The sequence below is a fragment of the Macaca mulatta genome, chromosome 7 (assembly GCF_049350105.2).
Source record: "Macaca mulatta isolate MMU2019108-1 chromosome 7, T2T-MMU8v2.0, whole genome shotgun sequence".
NCBI lineage: Eukaryota > Metazoa > Chordata > Mammalia > Primates > Cercopithecidae > Macaca > Macaca mulatta.
In genome coordinates, this window is record NC_133412.1 from 74,122,478 (window position 1) to 74,139,233 (window position 16,756).

At 41.1% G+C, this 16,756-nt stretch overlaps 1 protein-coding gene across 1 annotated transcript in view; it reads left to right on the top strand.

The window, feature by feature from the left end:
- Positions 1-9,918: 9,918 nt before the first annotated feature.
- The window catches only part of CPEB1 (cytoplasmic polyadenylation element binding protein 1), a gene marked incomplete at its 5' end in the record, with an annotated part of 78,337 nt that continues 71,499 nt past the window's right edge, over positions 9,919-16,756 (top strand). Inside the window, 1 exon segment of the mRNA NM_001260826.1 lies at positions 9,919-10,093. Coding sequence (NP_001247755.1) covers positions 9,919-10,093 — 175 coding nt within the window.

Here is a 16,756-nt window from a genome sequence, read left to right on the forward strand (position 1 = left end):
TTTTATTGATGGGGAATGGTCTGTGGTCCAAACCTAAAACCCCAAATCCCAAAATGACTTTAGTGGCTGAGAATTTTGACAGGGAGAAGAGGTAGAACTGATGAATATTTCTATTGATGTATCTAAAAGCTTAAGAAAGGAGTCACTACCATTTATGAAGGTTATGAGTGAGGTGGTAAAAATACCTATGACAGGAGTGTGATACGGGTCTGCCTTTCATGTGTTATCTGTATTGAGTGCCTGCAAATGCAGCAGATACTATGCTGGGGCACTGCTGAGATACAGGTTGTGAAGGACCTTTATAGTTGATCAAATTGGTGAGCTAACAGTCCATACAGTTAGCATTGTGACAGGTAAGTGATGAGAGTTACGATTATAGTGACCATGTGCTTTCAATATTCTTGAGCTGTTTTGGTATGAAATATTCTCTAGTGTTCTCATAAATGTGTCCTGGAAATTGTAGTATTTCCTCTTCCAGACTGAGTTAAGAGAGCAAAAAGAATATTGGACAATAGATGTACCCTGTGAAAACTGAAGAATAACCAGAAATGGAAAGGGAGAGCCAGGAGAAAGTGATTCCTGACTTGAGTGGAGAATAGCTGAAGGGTCAGATCCTACAAAAATGCAGGGTAAGATAGACTGGAAGTATCAGTTGGGTTTGGCAGCTGTGAAGTCATTAATTTGGGAGCAGTTGTTTAGTGTCTTTTTGGGGAAGGGGAGAGATTAGTGCTGGCAGGACATTGTAGATTGAGAGGACGAACAGGAGGTTAAATAAAGATCACATTTTCGAGAAGCTTGATAGTGTAGCAGAAGAAAGACGGCAGTGAATTGGGAGGATATTTTAAATCAAGGAAGGTATGGTGGTTTTTTAAGGTGAAAGAGTCTTGAACATACTGACAAACTGAAGGAGCCAGTGGAGAAGAGAGGAAAGTCAGGTGATGCAGGGAGAGGAGATCTTGTATCTATTGATGGATTCATCTTTCTGATAGAGGAAGGAGGTTAGGACCTGTAGCTTTATCTCGTTTATTCCTGGTGAGCCTTCCTGTCCAGCCCTGTTGGACCACTTTGTTTTCTTGAATTTACTGTGTTCTGTATCCTCTCTGTGCTTGTTCTCTGTGTGTTAATGCTCTTTCTTATGCCTGCTTATTGAAATTCTGCATTTTCATTATTCTCTGGCCAAAACGCCTGAATTGTGAAACCATTTTAGACACCCTGATTTATTCCTCTCTTCTGTAGCATTTTGTGCTTGATCTCTACTTACCTAACTAGATTTGGTTCTTTTTCCTACCTAAATAATTATCCTGAGGGCAAGGAGTTTTTTTTTTTATATATATATATCTATAACCTCAACATCTAACCTAGTGGGTTGTCAGTATTTATGAAATAATATTTGGTTGAACTATATGAAATTGCCATTTTATTGGTTGAAAAAGGTAAAATACTGTCAGTTTCATATGACCAATCTGATAAATTTTTATTCCTGACATTGTTGCACAGAAGACTTGAGGTAGGACCAAGGAGAAGGTTAAACACAGAGAAACATCTCTCAGCAAACTATAGAGTCATTAAAGTAGAGCCAAAAACTTGGCTTTGAGTGAGCTGGTGACTAAAGCAAATAGAGAAATTTGGCTAGAAGACTTATATTCTTCCGTAAGGAAAATGTATTCTTCATGGGAATCTTTAGCATGTCCTAATCTGTGGTCTGAATGACATTTTTCTAAATGAGTGTTCATATAAGGGCTCTTCAAAATTGTAATAAAGAATATGCCCAAAATCCTGAGTATCCACTCTATAGAAATTTTGTTTAGCTTTATTATTAGTATAAAACTAAAGGCAGGCCGGGCATGTGGCTCATGCCTGTAATCCCAGCACTTTGGGAGGCTGAGGCGGGCGGACCACCAGGTCAGGAGTTTGAGACCAGCCTGGCCAACATGGCGAAACCCCATCTCTACTAAAAATATAAAAAATTAGCCAGGTGTGGTGGCACGTGCCTGTAGTCCCAGCTATTCGTTAGGAGTAGGCAGGAGAATTGCTTGAACCCAGGAGGCGGAGGTTGCGGTGAGCCGAAACTGTACCGCTGCACTCCTGGGCGACAGAGTGAGACTCTGTTTCAAAAATAAAAATAGGAAAAAAAGAAAGGCAAATTGCCAGAGTACATCTCAGCAGAACCAGTTATTTGGGGCATCTAAGTATATTGCTTTCTGCTACGCTGGCTTAATTTAAAAACAAAGTCTAAATGTTCAAGACCAATGCATTTAAAAAACATCTGATTAAATGGAGAAAAAAAATGTTTCAGAAAAATTTTTCATGTAAACACATTTTTTGTCAAGAAGATTACTACACTCCGATCCATTTGACCCCAGTTTTAGAACTCTCTCTGGGGGACTCAGTAAACCTTGGGCCCTTCAAACAGTCTTCTATAAATTTCTCAACTAGCTGTTAATCCATTGTACATGATTAATAGTAATAGTCTTGAAGGATCTTCAGCATTGGTATTATGTTGTCAATTAAAGGCAAACTGAATAAAAATCAACCCAGAGATGGTAGCTGGCATTCATTTACGACAGATGAGTATCCCCAAATCAAGATTTTCAGCTGCCAGAATGGCCATCCTATCACAGTGCTGGGTCTGGGGAGTATGATATTTAAAGGCAGGGCCAAGGTTTCCAATTTTTTTTTTTTTTTTTTTTTTTTTTTGAGATGGAGTCTTGCTCTGTCGCCCAGGCTGGAGTGCAGTGGCCGGATCTCAGCTCACTGCAAGCTCCGCCTCCCGGGTTTACGCCATTCTCTTGCCTCAGCCTCCCCAGTAGCTGGGACTACAGGCGCCCGCCAGATCACCCGGCTAAGTTTTTTGTATTTTTTAGTAGAGACGGGGTTTCACTGTGTTAGCCAGGCTGGTCTCGATCTCCTGACCTTATGATCCGCCCATCTTGGCTTCCCAAAGTGCTGGGATTACAGGCTTGAGCCACTGCGCCCGGCCAAGGTTTCCAAATTAATTGTACATTTTTTCTATACAAATAAGTATAAAATTTGGGGATCTTATTCTTTAACAAACATGTCTACATAGTGAGGGTTCAGATTTTTAAAGAAAAGGTTATGAGTGATACTTCTGAACCACAGATGAAAAAAAAAAACCCAGTTATATGCTAAAACAAGTAAGCTTCTTGATGAACTTGGCTAGGACGAATAAGTTGAAACCATACTTCTGAGTAACAGGGATATAATTTAATAACATGTGGAATTGGACATCTGACACTAATAAGGTATTTATTGAGCATATCCATGTACTTTATGTATTTCTGACTACTACAAAGTCTGCAAAGTAGGTGTTACCCACTTTTTTTTTTTTTTTTAAAACCTTTAGGTAACCAAGGCTCAGAGTGATACCTAAGTGGTAGACCTGGTGTTTGTATTCCAAAGCCTGTGTTCTTTCTGCTTTTCAAAACAATGATTCCCAGTTTTAAGGAGGAGAAGGAGGATTTTCCTTTATGGAGGAGGGGAATGCTTTTCTTCAGACTATCTCCCTTACCTTTGTTGTCCTAGTTGATGATCATGGCTATAGGAAAACAGTTTCATGATAGGAGGGTCAGCTCTTACCTGTTGGAGAGGAGAAAATTGAGGCCTGATCTAAAATAACTTGTATTAGGGCCAGGTGCTGTGGCTCATGCCTGTAATCCCAGTGCTTTGGGAGGCCGAGGTGGGCAGATCACCTGAGATCAGGAGTTTGAGACCAGCCTGGCCAATATGGTGAAATCCCCCATCTCTACCAGAAGTACAAAAATTAGCCAGGCGTGATGGCACATGCCTGTAATCCCAGCTACTCAGGAGGCTGAGGCAGGAGAATCACTTGAACCCCGGAGGCGGAGGTTGCAGAGAGCTGAGATTGAACCATTGTGCTCCAGCCTGGGCGACAAGAGCAAAACTCCATCTCAAATAACATAAAATAACTTGTATTAGGTGAGTTTCCTCAAAAGCCATTCTTTCTAACAATAGGTAGATAGGTAGAACTAGTTTTATCTTGAGGGTATTCGTCTCTATGTCATCAGCATTAAACAAAGAATTGTTTTTAAATTAATTTTTTAATTAAACAATTGTTTTTCTTTTACAGCATTGCCAAGTAATTCTTCCTGTTGACTCCTGGTTTTCGGTAGTATTAAAGTTTGCCCTCTATGAAGTCTCTGATTTATCTAAAAGCCTTCTTTCCTGTTAACAGTAAAAGACCAGCAAGACCAACTGAATGTCAAAAAAAGCTACAAATGACCTCACTTTATGGCAAAATATGCTAAAAAATAAGGGCAGGAACTGTCAGGCAATAGTGGAATAACCAAGAGAAAAACATTTGTTCTCATGGTAAAACACTAGTCTGAATGCAGATCTATACATTGATGAAAGTTCAGATAGACCACACAAAATAAATGGGTCTGTGAGTATGGGGTGGATAGTAGGTTTCTGTTTTGAAATGAGGAACTATGAATTCATTTAACTGGATAATTTAAAAGGATCAGTATTGGCTAGGTGTGGTAGCTCATGCCTGTAATCCCAGCACTTTGAGAGGCTGAGGCAGGAGCAACACTTGAGCCCGGGAATTCAAGACCAGCCTGGGCAACATAGCGAGACCTTTTTTCTGAGGGGTGGAAAAAAAATAGCTGGGCATGGTGGCGCATGTCTGTAGTCCAGCTACTTGGGAGGCTGAGGCAGGAGGATTGCTTGAGCCCCGGAGTTCAAGGCTGCAGTGAGCTATGATTGCAGCCCTGTGCTCCAACCTGGGGGACAGACCAAGACGCCACATCTTAAAAAATGTGTGTGTGTGTGGTGTGTGTGTAAATATACACAATACACATGTCGAGCAGCCCTAATCTGAAATCCTCCAAAATCTGAAACTTTTGGAACACCGACACGTCACAAGTAGAAATAACACACCTGAATTCGTGATGGGTGACAGTTAAAACACAGAATTTAATTTCATGTACAGAATTACTAAAAATATTGTATAAAATTAACTTCAGGCTATATGTATGAAATATATATGAAAAATAAATGAATTTGGCCAGGCATGGTAGCTCACGCCTGTAATCCCAGCACTTTGGGAGGCTGAAGTGGGTCAGGACATCAAGACCATCCGGCTAACATGGTGAAACCCCGTTTCTACTAAAAACACAAAAAAATTAGCCAGGCACGATGGCGGGCGCCTGTAGTCCCAGCTACTCAGGAGGCTGGGTGGGAGAATGGTGTGAACCCGGGAGGTGGAGCTTGCATTGAGCCAAGATCGTGCCACTGCACTCCAGCCTGGGGGTGACAGAGCGAGACTCCATCTCAAAAAAAAAAAAAAAGAAAAAAAATGAATTCTGTGTTTAGATTTGGGCCCTATCCCCAAGATAGCTCAATATGCAGATATTCCAGAATCCAAAAAAAAAAAAAATCAAAATCTGAAACACTTCTTGGTCATCTCAGATTTCAGATGAGGGATACTGAACCTGTAGTGGATTCAGCCCTTAGGTCTATTTGAATCATATCTCTTGTCTTTTAATTAAGCATTTTAAGTCAAATGATTAGGAGGAAGAGTTAGGGGGTACCAGGAATAGAAGGGCCTGGGGTCTTCAGAGAAATAGTTGCCATAGGTCTTTGGTTCACTTAATGAGCCAGGAGATCCTTCCTCAAGGATCCCTGTCATGGCCTCTGAATAATAGTAATGATACTACTGATAGACAGTATTCATTGGTTCAGCACATAATTACATGCCAGGCCCTACGCTAAGTACTTTGTGTGCATTAATTCACAAAAAGCCTTATGAGATAGTGTTACGTTTATCCCTGTTGTACACAGAGGAGAGAAGTAGATCTTTCCCCATCTGACAGTCCTAGCTTTGATTTTTTTTTTTCCTTCTAAATTGATTAAGGCAAGCATTGGTAATTATAAGATGAAACAGTTTGGAGTATACATTGAACACCTCATTCACTTTTATTATAATTATGTCATCTTAAACTAGAGCTCTGGCTTGATGTACTTGAGAGAAGGGGAGGGAGGCATGTCAGATATCACTTGCCTTGATTTGGGAATCCTGTTCTAACAGGATTAGGAGTGGGGCAGGGTGACCAGACATATTCCTAAATTATATATTTTTTTCCAGGCTCCTTGAAATAGTAAGATTTCCTTCCTCTCCTAAGGAATACCTTTCTCCCAGACTCCCAAGTCTGCATCTGTCCCCTACACTACTGTGGTACTTTCTCACTAATCCTTCTGCCACTTATCTGTGATGTATTTGTTGGTGATCTCTTTCTAAGACTCACATTGTTATTTACTTGCCTTTAGGTGTGGCAAAGATCTGGAATCTATATGTGTATATATATAGTACTTTCATTACACTAAAAACTAGGTTAATTTTTGTGTATTGAAAAGACAATGCTAACTCCTTAATTTGGCATATGAGGCTTTTCCAGTCTTCTCTCCTATACCTAATGCTGCACCACACTGGACCTCTTTTGATAATGCCTCTCTACTCTCTGTGTTCTTCAGAACTTCCTCTTTACTCTCATTTCCAGGCATATTCTGTCCAAGCCAAGGTGGCTTGGAGGACAATGTATGTATACAGCACATTGTAGTCTGTGTTATGGATGTTTACAGGATCGGGTCTTGGTTCTTTTTCTTTTTTTGAGACAGGGTCTTGCTCTGTCACCCGTGCTGGAGTGCGGTGGCACAATCTCTGCTCACTGAAACCTCTGCCTCCTGGGTTCAAGCATTCCTCCTACCTCAGCTTCCTTAGTAACTGGGACTACTGGCATGCACCACCATACCTGTCTAATGTTACGTATTTTTTTGTAGAAACAGGGTTTTGCTGTGTTGCCCAGGCTGGTCTTGAACTCCTGCCTCAAACATTCCACCCATCCCAGCCTCCCAAAAGTTCTTTTCCAGACTTCAAAACTTTATTTTGGTTTAGTCTGTGTCTAATCTGCTGCCCCTTGGGGTGCTAACTATAGAGAGCAGGCAGTCGGCTAATGTGTATTAAGCAGTGAAGAATGAAGCATGTAGCCTTAAGATATGCAGATTGTGCCAGGCAGTGGCAAGCGCCTGTAGTCTCAGCTACTCGGGAGGCCAAGATGGGAGGAGCACTTGAGCCCAGGAGTCTCAAGTCCAGCTTGGGCAACACAGCGAGACCTCCTCTCTGTAGATTGTAAGTATTTGCATCTTAGTCTTCATGAAGTTGCCTTCCTGAAATTGAGAATCGTCTTAGAAATCTACAGTTGTGAAAAGGGCCTTGTGTGTCACTGGATTTAACAGTTCTCAATGGCACCACTCTAGAGTTTGGGAAAACAACCTGCAGGATTGTGTATTTCGGTCTTCACAGTTTGCAGAGGGTACCAGTCCTTTCAAGAATTGGAGGCTGATGTGAGGCTCAAGTTTGTCCCTTTAAGGTCATCCTGCAGAGTTGATAAAACTGTAAATGCTCTTGGTCATTCTCATGCTTACTTGGATTTCAGTAGGCCAAACAAAGTGACATCAGGCCTGTTCTTGTTTTGTTTTGATGTGACCAGCTTATATGTTAAGTGCCAGTTTCGTTACTTGTTCTGTTTTTGTTTTCCCCAAGATAATTGAGGATAATAGAACTGATGAGGTAGGCTCCTCTTAAAAAAATCTGTCAACCAATATTTCATTGCATCTTATTTTGGGCATTGACTGTGGAGAGTGAGGGAGACTGAAGAATGGTACCTACATTTCTGCATTGGGCATCTGGTGGATGGTAGTATTATTTACTGAGATAGGGAATACCAAAAGAATAGTTTTTGTGTAAGGGTTCATGATTTTATATATGTATATATAGGATTTCTTTTTTCATTCAGTAAGTAATGTCTTGCCCATTTTCTCATGCCAGTTAATAAATAAATAATTAGTGCCAAAATAAGTATGTACTTATAATGACCACATACAGTTGTATAACTTAATCAGTTTGGGTGATTTTACCACTGTTGGTACTTACCTCTCTTGTATTTAATAGTTAATGTTTCCAGATACAGAATAACTACTGTATGCCATGCAAAATGCTTTACATATGTCATCAAAAAGTTTGTATCCTTTTTCCATTTAACAAGTGGGGAAACTGAGGCATAGAGGTTAAGTAACTGTGACATCACACAGCCAGTAAATGGCAGAATGAAAATTTTTTAAAACAGCTGTATTGACATAAAATCTACCTACCCTAAAGTTAACCTTTAATGTACAGTTCATGGGTTTTTAGTCCAGTTGACTCTTGGACAGTGTGGGAGTTAGGAGGACCAACCCCCCACAGTCAAAAATCTGTGTATAACTTTGACTCCCCCAAAACTTAACTAGTAGCCTGCTGTTGACCAGAAGCCTTACCAATAACATAAACAGTTGATCGCATATTTTGTATGTTACATGTATTATATACTGTATTCTTACAATAAAGTAAGCTAGAGAAAAAATATTACTAGAAAATCATAAGAGAAAATATATTTACTGTTCATTAAGTGGAAGTGGATCATAAAGATCTTCATATTTGCCATCTTCACATTGAGCAGGCTGAGGAAGAGGGGGGATTGATTGGTCTTGCTGTCTCGGGGTGGCAGAGGTGGAAGGATGTGGAGGGGATGGAAGGAGAAGCAGGCACAGTCAGTGTAACTTTACAGAAATAATTTGTCTGACTTTTTGCTTTTTCACTTCTGTAAAAATGTTTCTATGTGGTACCAATCCTTCTTCCACTGTTTGCATTAGTTTCAGTGCCTGTATAATAGAAGGGTCCATATTGTAAAAGAAGTCAAAAGCAGTCTTGAATAATCGGAACCCTTTGCCAGATCATCTAATGTCAATTTGTTTTCTGGCATTGCTACTTCAACATCGTCTTCCTTGTCTGGTACTGGTTTGGAGCACTCATCTCTATCAAATTGTCTTCTGCTAATTCGTCTGGTATGGTGTCTGTTAACTCTTGGATTTCTCCAAGATCCATGTCTTGGAAACCTTCACTCCCAACCTTTTTTGTCATATCTATAGTCTCTTTCATGATTTCCTGTATTGGCTCTGTGGCAAATCCTGTGAAGTCATGTACAACGTCTGGAAACAGTTTTCTTTAGCAGGAATTTATTGTTTTGGGCATGATGGCTTTCATGGATTTTTCTGTAACAGGGATGGTATTGTCACTGGTGTATCCTTCCAGACTTTCATGACATTCTCTCTGTTGGGGTTCTCTTCCACGCATTAACAATCCTTTCCATAGAGTAGCATGTGTAATGAGCCTTAAAGGTCCTTATGACCCCTTGATCTGGAGGCTGACTTAGAGATGTTGTATTTGGGGGCATGTATACCTCTTTGTTGTTGAATTTATGGCATTCTGGGTAGCCAGGGGCATTGTCCAGTATTTAAAGAACTTCTGAGTACCTTGCTTATCATAAACACTCATTAAGTGTTTTATTATATAAAAAAGTCCTTTACTGGCAAGGTAATTTCTGACTCTAGGAACAAAATATCAATTGAACCAATTCAGAAAAAGGGTTCTTGTTGTCTAGACCTTCTTGTTGTACAACGAAAGACTGGCAGCTGGTGTTTTATTTTCCCTTAAGGTCCAGAGGTTAGCAGCTTTATAGATAAAGGCAATCCTAATCATAAACCTGACTATATTTGTAGAAAACTAGTAGAGTTAGCCTACCCCTTCTTGCCTTAAATCCTGGTGCTTGATTCTTTTCCTTAATAATATCCTTTGTGGAAATTTTTCCAAGAATTGGCCAAGAATATTTTGGTATTTTTTTCTTACAGTTCCGAGTACTTAGCTCATAGTAAACACTCATTAAGTGTTTTAATATGTAAAGAAGATATTTAAGTCCTTCCTACTTTATCTAATTCATAGTGTGGAAAGAAGGGGTCACAGAGGAGTGTAGTAAACCTAAATATCTTTTTTTTTTCTATGTCTAGGAAGAAGAAGCAGGAAGGATAAAAGATTGCTGGGACAACCAGGAAGCACCTGCTCTCTCCACGTGTAGCAATGCCAATATCTTTCGAAGGATAAATGCCATATTGGATAATTCTCTGGATTTCAGTAGAGTCTGCACTACACCTATAAACCGAGGAATTCATGATCATTTGCCAGGTGATTTAGGTTTGAAAACTTGAACGTGGTAGGCATCTGTACAGATCTGCTTCTAGGTAGTGCATGTAAGAGGTCTTCCTCGGAAAGCTTGTGAAGAACAATGTTGAGCTGCCAGCAACACTTGCCTTTTTGTGGTTTAGTTTATGGATTGAATCCCTCTTTGGGTGAAGACTACCTTTAATTAGGATGTGTAAACCTACTTTATGATACACAGAAAGGTTGGGGAAAAAAGAACAGGTCACAGATAACACGAGTATTTATATAAAGAGATATAATGTGAATTACATATGTTACAGATTTTCTGGTAGCCATGTTAAAATTAAGATACAGATGAAATTAATATTTTATTTAACCCAATATATGATAATATGACAACATTTAATTAATATAAAAACAATGAGATTTTTTATTGTTAGTACTATGACTTCAAAATCCAATGTGGATCTTACAAGCTTATCTCAGCATGAACATTTCAGGTGTTTAGTGGCTACTGCAACAGCTTTTAAACATGAGTCAGCATGCATTTAGTTTCTGTGATCTACTGGATACTCCAAGGAATAGTGGAGATAGAGGGCAGCATCTTCTGAAGTTGACTCTTTCCAAGAGGTGTGGATGTCCTAACGGTGTTTCATTTTGTGGGAGTTGCAACCCATTATAAGAGTGTTGAAGTGTTTTTGGTTTGAGTTATTTATTTTGTTTTCGTATTTTCTTTTCCTTTTTTTTTTTTTTTTGAAACAGTCTCGCTCTGTCCCCAGGCTGGAGTGCTGTGGTGTGATCTCGGCTCACTGCAACCACCGACTCCCTGGTTCAAGTGGTTATCCTGCCTCAGCCTCCCTAGTAGCTGGGATTACAGGCACGCACCACCATGCCCAGCTAATTTTTGTATATTTAGTAGAGACGGGGTTTCACATGTTGGCCAGGATGGTCTCGATCTCCTGACCTTGTGATCTGCCTGCCGTGGCCTGCCAAAATGCTGGGATTACAGGCATGAGCCACTGTGCCTGGCCTTTATTTTATATTTTTTTTCTCTTTCTTTTCTTTCTTTTCTTTCAAGGCAGAGTCTCGCTCTGTCGCCTAGGCTGGAATGCAGTGGTGCAGTCTCAGCTCACTGTAAGCTCCGCTTCCTGGGTTCAAGCAATTCTCCTGCCTCAGCCTCCCAAGTAGCTGGGATTACAGGCACCCGCCACCACACCTGGCTAATTTTTTGTATTTTTAGTAGACATGGGGTTTCACCCTGTTGGGCAGGCTGGTCTCAAACTCCTGACTTTAGGTGATCCACCCACCTCGGCCTCCCAAAGTGCTGGGATTACAGGTGTGAGCCACTGTGCCTGGCCTGTTTGAGTTATTTTAGATGAAAGAATGTATTTTTAATTTTTAAAAATGGACCTTGAAAACAATTAGCAACAATGGGGATTCTCAAACCAAGGACTGATAATTACAGTCGACCCTTGAGCAACACTACTTTGAACTGTGCAGGTCCACTTATATGCAGATGTTTTTCAACCAAAGCTGGAAAATGTGATATTCAAGGGATGTAAAACCCACATATATGGAGGGCTGACTTTTCTGGTATAGGTGGGTTCCTCAGAACCAACTGTGAGACTTGAGTATGTGTGGATTTTGGTATACTGTAGGGGTCCTGGAACCAATTCCCTACATACACCAAAGGACAACTACTGTTTTTAGTTGTAAATTCTTTTATTTATTTTTTAGTTTGGCCTTAGAAATAATTCCCACAAAAATGTAGGAGTATGTGAGCATTAAATAGCTTAATGTTTGAGGGAGAGGCTTATTAAGGAAGAGAGTAACTTGTAGCATTTGCTTTTGTCATACAGGAAGGCAAATGAGAGAAGGGCATACTCGGGGGTTAGGGTAGTTTTTGTCTCTTTTGACTTCTACAAAAGAAAAATATAAGTCATGAGCTAACCCAGTTCTCTTTTAGGGTTATGCTGAGTTAAAAGTTCAGGGAGTCATCTTTCTTAGTTCTACTACATGATCTCTTTTTCTCCTTTGAGAAAATTGCATGTATTGTGTCCCAGTAAGAATGACAGGCCAGGCATGATGACTTAAACCTGTAATTGAGGCTGGAGCAGGTGGATCACTTGAAGCCAGGAGTTCGAGACCAACCTGGGCAACATAGTGAAACCCTGTCTACAAAAAAAATAGAAAAATTAGCAGAATGTGGTGTGTGCACCTAGTTGCAGCTACTTGGAGAATGAGGTGGGAAGATCACTTGAGTCTGGGAGGTCGAGGCTGCAGTGAACCGTGGTTGTGCCACTGTACTATACAGCCTGGGTGACAGAACAGGACCCCTGCCCACCTCCACCAAAAAATAAAAGCATGACACTCAACAATTCAACAATGGCTTAAACCTCACTGGGTTGTTTCAGAGATGCTGGAAACTTTTCTAGTTTACAGGAAAATATTTTTCAGCTAATACTAGGTGTTGGACCTAAGGGAAAGGACCCATGATTGATGGGAGAGGAGCTTTCAGGAATGTATGTTTGCAACTGTCCAGGGAGCCCAGTGACTTCACTGGTAAGATGCCGGGGTCTGGTGAGGATGTTGTTACCATTATACTCTGCCCAGGGTCAGTAGCTGAAGTACAAGTTATAGACTTCTTGGGCTCTTCAACTCCTTTTCAGCTTCTTAGAACCTTCTAAGAGAAACAGGAGGAAGATCTTGAGGAAATTGGGAAACCTGGGTTCTAAGCTTGACCCTGGGCAGTGAGATAAAAGGTCAGTTTTCTCAGCTGTAGGACAGAATGGTACCTGTTCAACCTGACTCACAGGTGTCTTATGGGAGTCAGATGTTAAGACAACACTGCAGATTTAAGGAAACTCGAGGGATTGTAGGAAAGGTTTCTGTCAGAGGTAGCTGATGTTTTTGAGCCCTTCACATATACCTAGCCCCTCCCTTGTGTGGTCAGCTCTCTGCTTTCCACTTGTGATTCAGCTCAGGGCTGTGGGCCTGTGTTCTCAAGTGGTGAAACAAGGATGCCTGGCCTACAGTAGAGAGCATTTTTCCTGTGTTAACCAGCAAAAATACCAACCTTGTGGTTAATGAGGAAGTAAACTAGGATATATATTTTTCTATGAAGAACCTTAAGAAATAACCCAAACTTGTAGCTTCTGATCAAAAGTAATTTTGTTACCTGAAGGAAATAATCAGAATTATGAAAACCTAAGATTGTTTATGGACAGCATTATAACTAGGGACAATTTGGTAACAGAATGTTAAGTAAATGATAGGAAAGTTGTATCATGGAGTATCCTGTACCATAAAATATAATGTTTGTAGAAGACTACTTAATGGCAAAGAAAGATAACTACAGTGTCTGAAATGAAAAAAACAAAGTGTAAGACAGGTGTAAAAAAGCAAAATGTATAAAAGCAAAGTGTCAAAAGAATGGCCTTAAGTATATATGCATAGAAAAACCCTGAAGTGGTATAAATGTGACAGTGAAGGTGGGTAATACAGAAGAAAATTATGGGTAATTTTTTTTTTCCTGAGACGGAATCCCGCTCTGTTGTCCGGGCTGAAGTGCAGTGGCGTGATCTCGGCTCACTGCAACCTCCGACTCCCGGGTCCAAGTGATTCTTCTGCGTCGGTCTCCTGAGTAACTGGGATTACAGGTGTGCGCCACCATGCCTGGCTAATTTTTGTATTAGTAGAGATGGGGTTTCACCACATTGGCCAGGCTGGTCTTGAACTCCTGACCTCAAGTGATCCACCTGCCTTGGCCTTCCAAACTTCTGGGATTACAGACATGAGCCACCGCACCTGGCTGGGTAATTTTTTTCTGTATACTTTTCCCCACTAGTTCTTCTAAAACAAACATTTTATAATAAATTTTCAAATGGCGTATATCCTAACACAGTGTTTCACATTGCTAGTTGCATGCATAACCCAGTTGGTAAAACATCATTGGAAAAGTGCTGTGATAGGGTCAGGGAGACCCTATCAGGTTTAGTTGAGAACTAGGAAACACTTCTGGTCAAAGCAGCATTTGAAATAGGCTTTGAAGAGAATTAAAATTACTTTAGTCTTAACTGGAGGTTGAGTAGATTATTTTTTTTTTCTGTTGCCCCAGAATTGGCCATTAGGGCCCAAAGCTGAGAATAAAGAGCTGTTAAGTGAGCTGTGGTGTAATGAGAATCCCTAAGAGGTGGGACCAGATACCTCCTGCCAGGGCTTACCTAAAGGTCACAGAGCTGTCCCTCCTACCACAAACATTAGCTCAACCCTTCCCTGGCTTATAAAGAGGATCACATAAGGAGGGGGTAGCATTTGAAGTGATTCCCTCCCGTCTGTGGAGGAGGGTGGGATAGGATGTGGCTTTGTTGTTCAAGCCAAGCAAGAGGGTCTTCCAAGAGAAATATTTGTGTAGATGGAGAATGCTTCCAAGAAAGAAGACAAGGTTGAACCCCTGGTTGGACAACTGACTTGCTGTCTGTCCCTGACTGAATAGAGATTAATGAGAAATTAAGAGATGTGGGCTGGGTGCAGTGACTCATGCCTGTAATCCCAGCACTTTGGGAGGCGGGCAGATCACTTGAGGTCAGGAGTTCGAGACTAGCCTGACCAACATGGTGAAACTTTGTCTCTACTAAAAATACAAAGATAACTGGGCATGATGGTGTGTGCCTGTAGTCCGGGAGGCTGAGGCAGGAGAATTTCTTGAACCTGGGAGTTGGAGGTTACAGTGAGCCAAGGTCGCACCACTGCACTCCAGCCTGGGTGATAGAGTGAGACTCTGGAGAGAGATGTGGTGGGGTGGGGAAAGAGAGTAGCTGGAGCATCTGAATTCTCTGTTTATATCAAGAAAGTTGTGATTTGCTGTGGTTTAAGAGGGTTTTGCAAAGGCCTGAGCTTTTGGGCTGGTACCCCACCAAGAAGGCCCTTGTTGCATGGTGGGTGGTGGGAGCTAGGGTGGGGCTGGAAGGTAAGGCCAGAGCTGGATTTCTTACCCCAACAACTGTCCAGTGGAGATGAGAGGGATGTCTGCCATCTAGAGGGCCCTCTCCACATTCCCTACTCCTTTAAGCCATAGACCTTTTGGAATCTGAGGAATGGAGAAAATGGGCTGCAAATGGACATGTGATTTAAGCATTAATGCGTCGAGTTTTTACTAACAGTGTCTGTAAAGATGTGAAAAGTGGTGAAACATCATTAAGGGACATCTTAACTGCTATATGGGTAGGGAGACAATATTTAGGCTGGAGGCAATGGTTGGAGGAACAGTTTCATGTTAACTCACCGAGATGCCATTTCTCAATAACCAGTTAAAATAGCTTGGAGGTTTAGAAAGGAATTGATTAGTCAAAGCAGTCCTAAGTAAGGTTTAGGACTGATATGTTGATTTAACAGTTTTTAAAAACTGAAATATAATATACATACAGGAAAGTACATGCTGTATCATAGGTGAAGAGCTCCAACTTTCCCAAAATGAACACAACCATGTAACCAGCTCCCAGACCTAAATAGATTGCAGACTTTTAATGTAGGACCAAAGAATTGTATAGTCGTAGCCCGATGTTGGAATTTTTTTTTTTTTTTTGAGACTGAGTTTGGCTCTTGTTGCCCAGATTGGAGTGCAATGGCGGGATCTTGGCTCACTGCAACCTCTGCCCGGGTTCAAGTGATTCTCCTGCCTCAGGCTCTTGAGTAGCTAGTATTACAGGCATGCGCCACCATGCCCGGCTAATTTTGTATTATATTTTAGTAGAGACAGGGTTTCTCCATGTTGGTCAGGCTGGTCTTGAACTCCTGGCCTCAGGTGATCTGCCCGCCTTGGCCTCCCAAAGTGCTGCGACACCGCACCCGCCCTGGATTTTTTTTTTTTTTTTTGAAGAAAGATGGTCTCACTATGTTGCCCAGGCTAGTCTCAGACTCCTGGCCTCAAGCAATCCTCCAGCCTCAGCCTCCCAAGTTGCTGGGATTACTGACATGACTAATGTTGAATTTTTGACTGAGACGGTTTCACTCCTTATTGTACTGGATCATAAACCGTACATCACTAAATTGTCTGAAAAGCTATTCCAAAACAAAGTTTAATACATTCAGTCCCAGCTTGCAGGAAATGATTGAAATTACTCTCATGAAGTCTTGTTTCCCACAAAATAAACTTTTGTGAAACCTTACTATGTGGCTGTAACAGTTAAGTGATAACGATTTAACTTGTGTTATTGAAGTTAACTTACAGAAAAGTACAAGTGTACTTGTTCACTGAATTTTTATATACTGAACACATCTTGTATAACTCCTCAAATGTAGAGGCAAAAATTAAGAATACACTAAAATTCCCCTTGCAATCCTTTCAGTCTCTAATTTACAAAGGGCAATTGTTCTGCTAACTTTTTTTCTGAGATGGGGTATCACTCTGTCTCACCCAGGCTGCAGCACGATCATAGCTCACTGCGCTGCAGCCTTGAACTCCTGGGCTCAAGTGATCCTCTTGCCTCAGCCTTCTGAGTAGCTGGGACTGCAAGCATGCACCACCATGCCCAACTAATTTTTTTTTTTAAGTTTTTGTAGAGACAAAGTTCTGTAGGATCTTGCTGTGTTGACCAGTCTGGTCTCGAACTCTTGGGCTCAAGCAAGTTCCTTGCCCTGGCTTCCCAAAGTGTTGGGATTATAGTTGTGAGCCACCACACCCAGTTC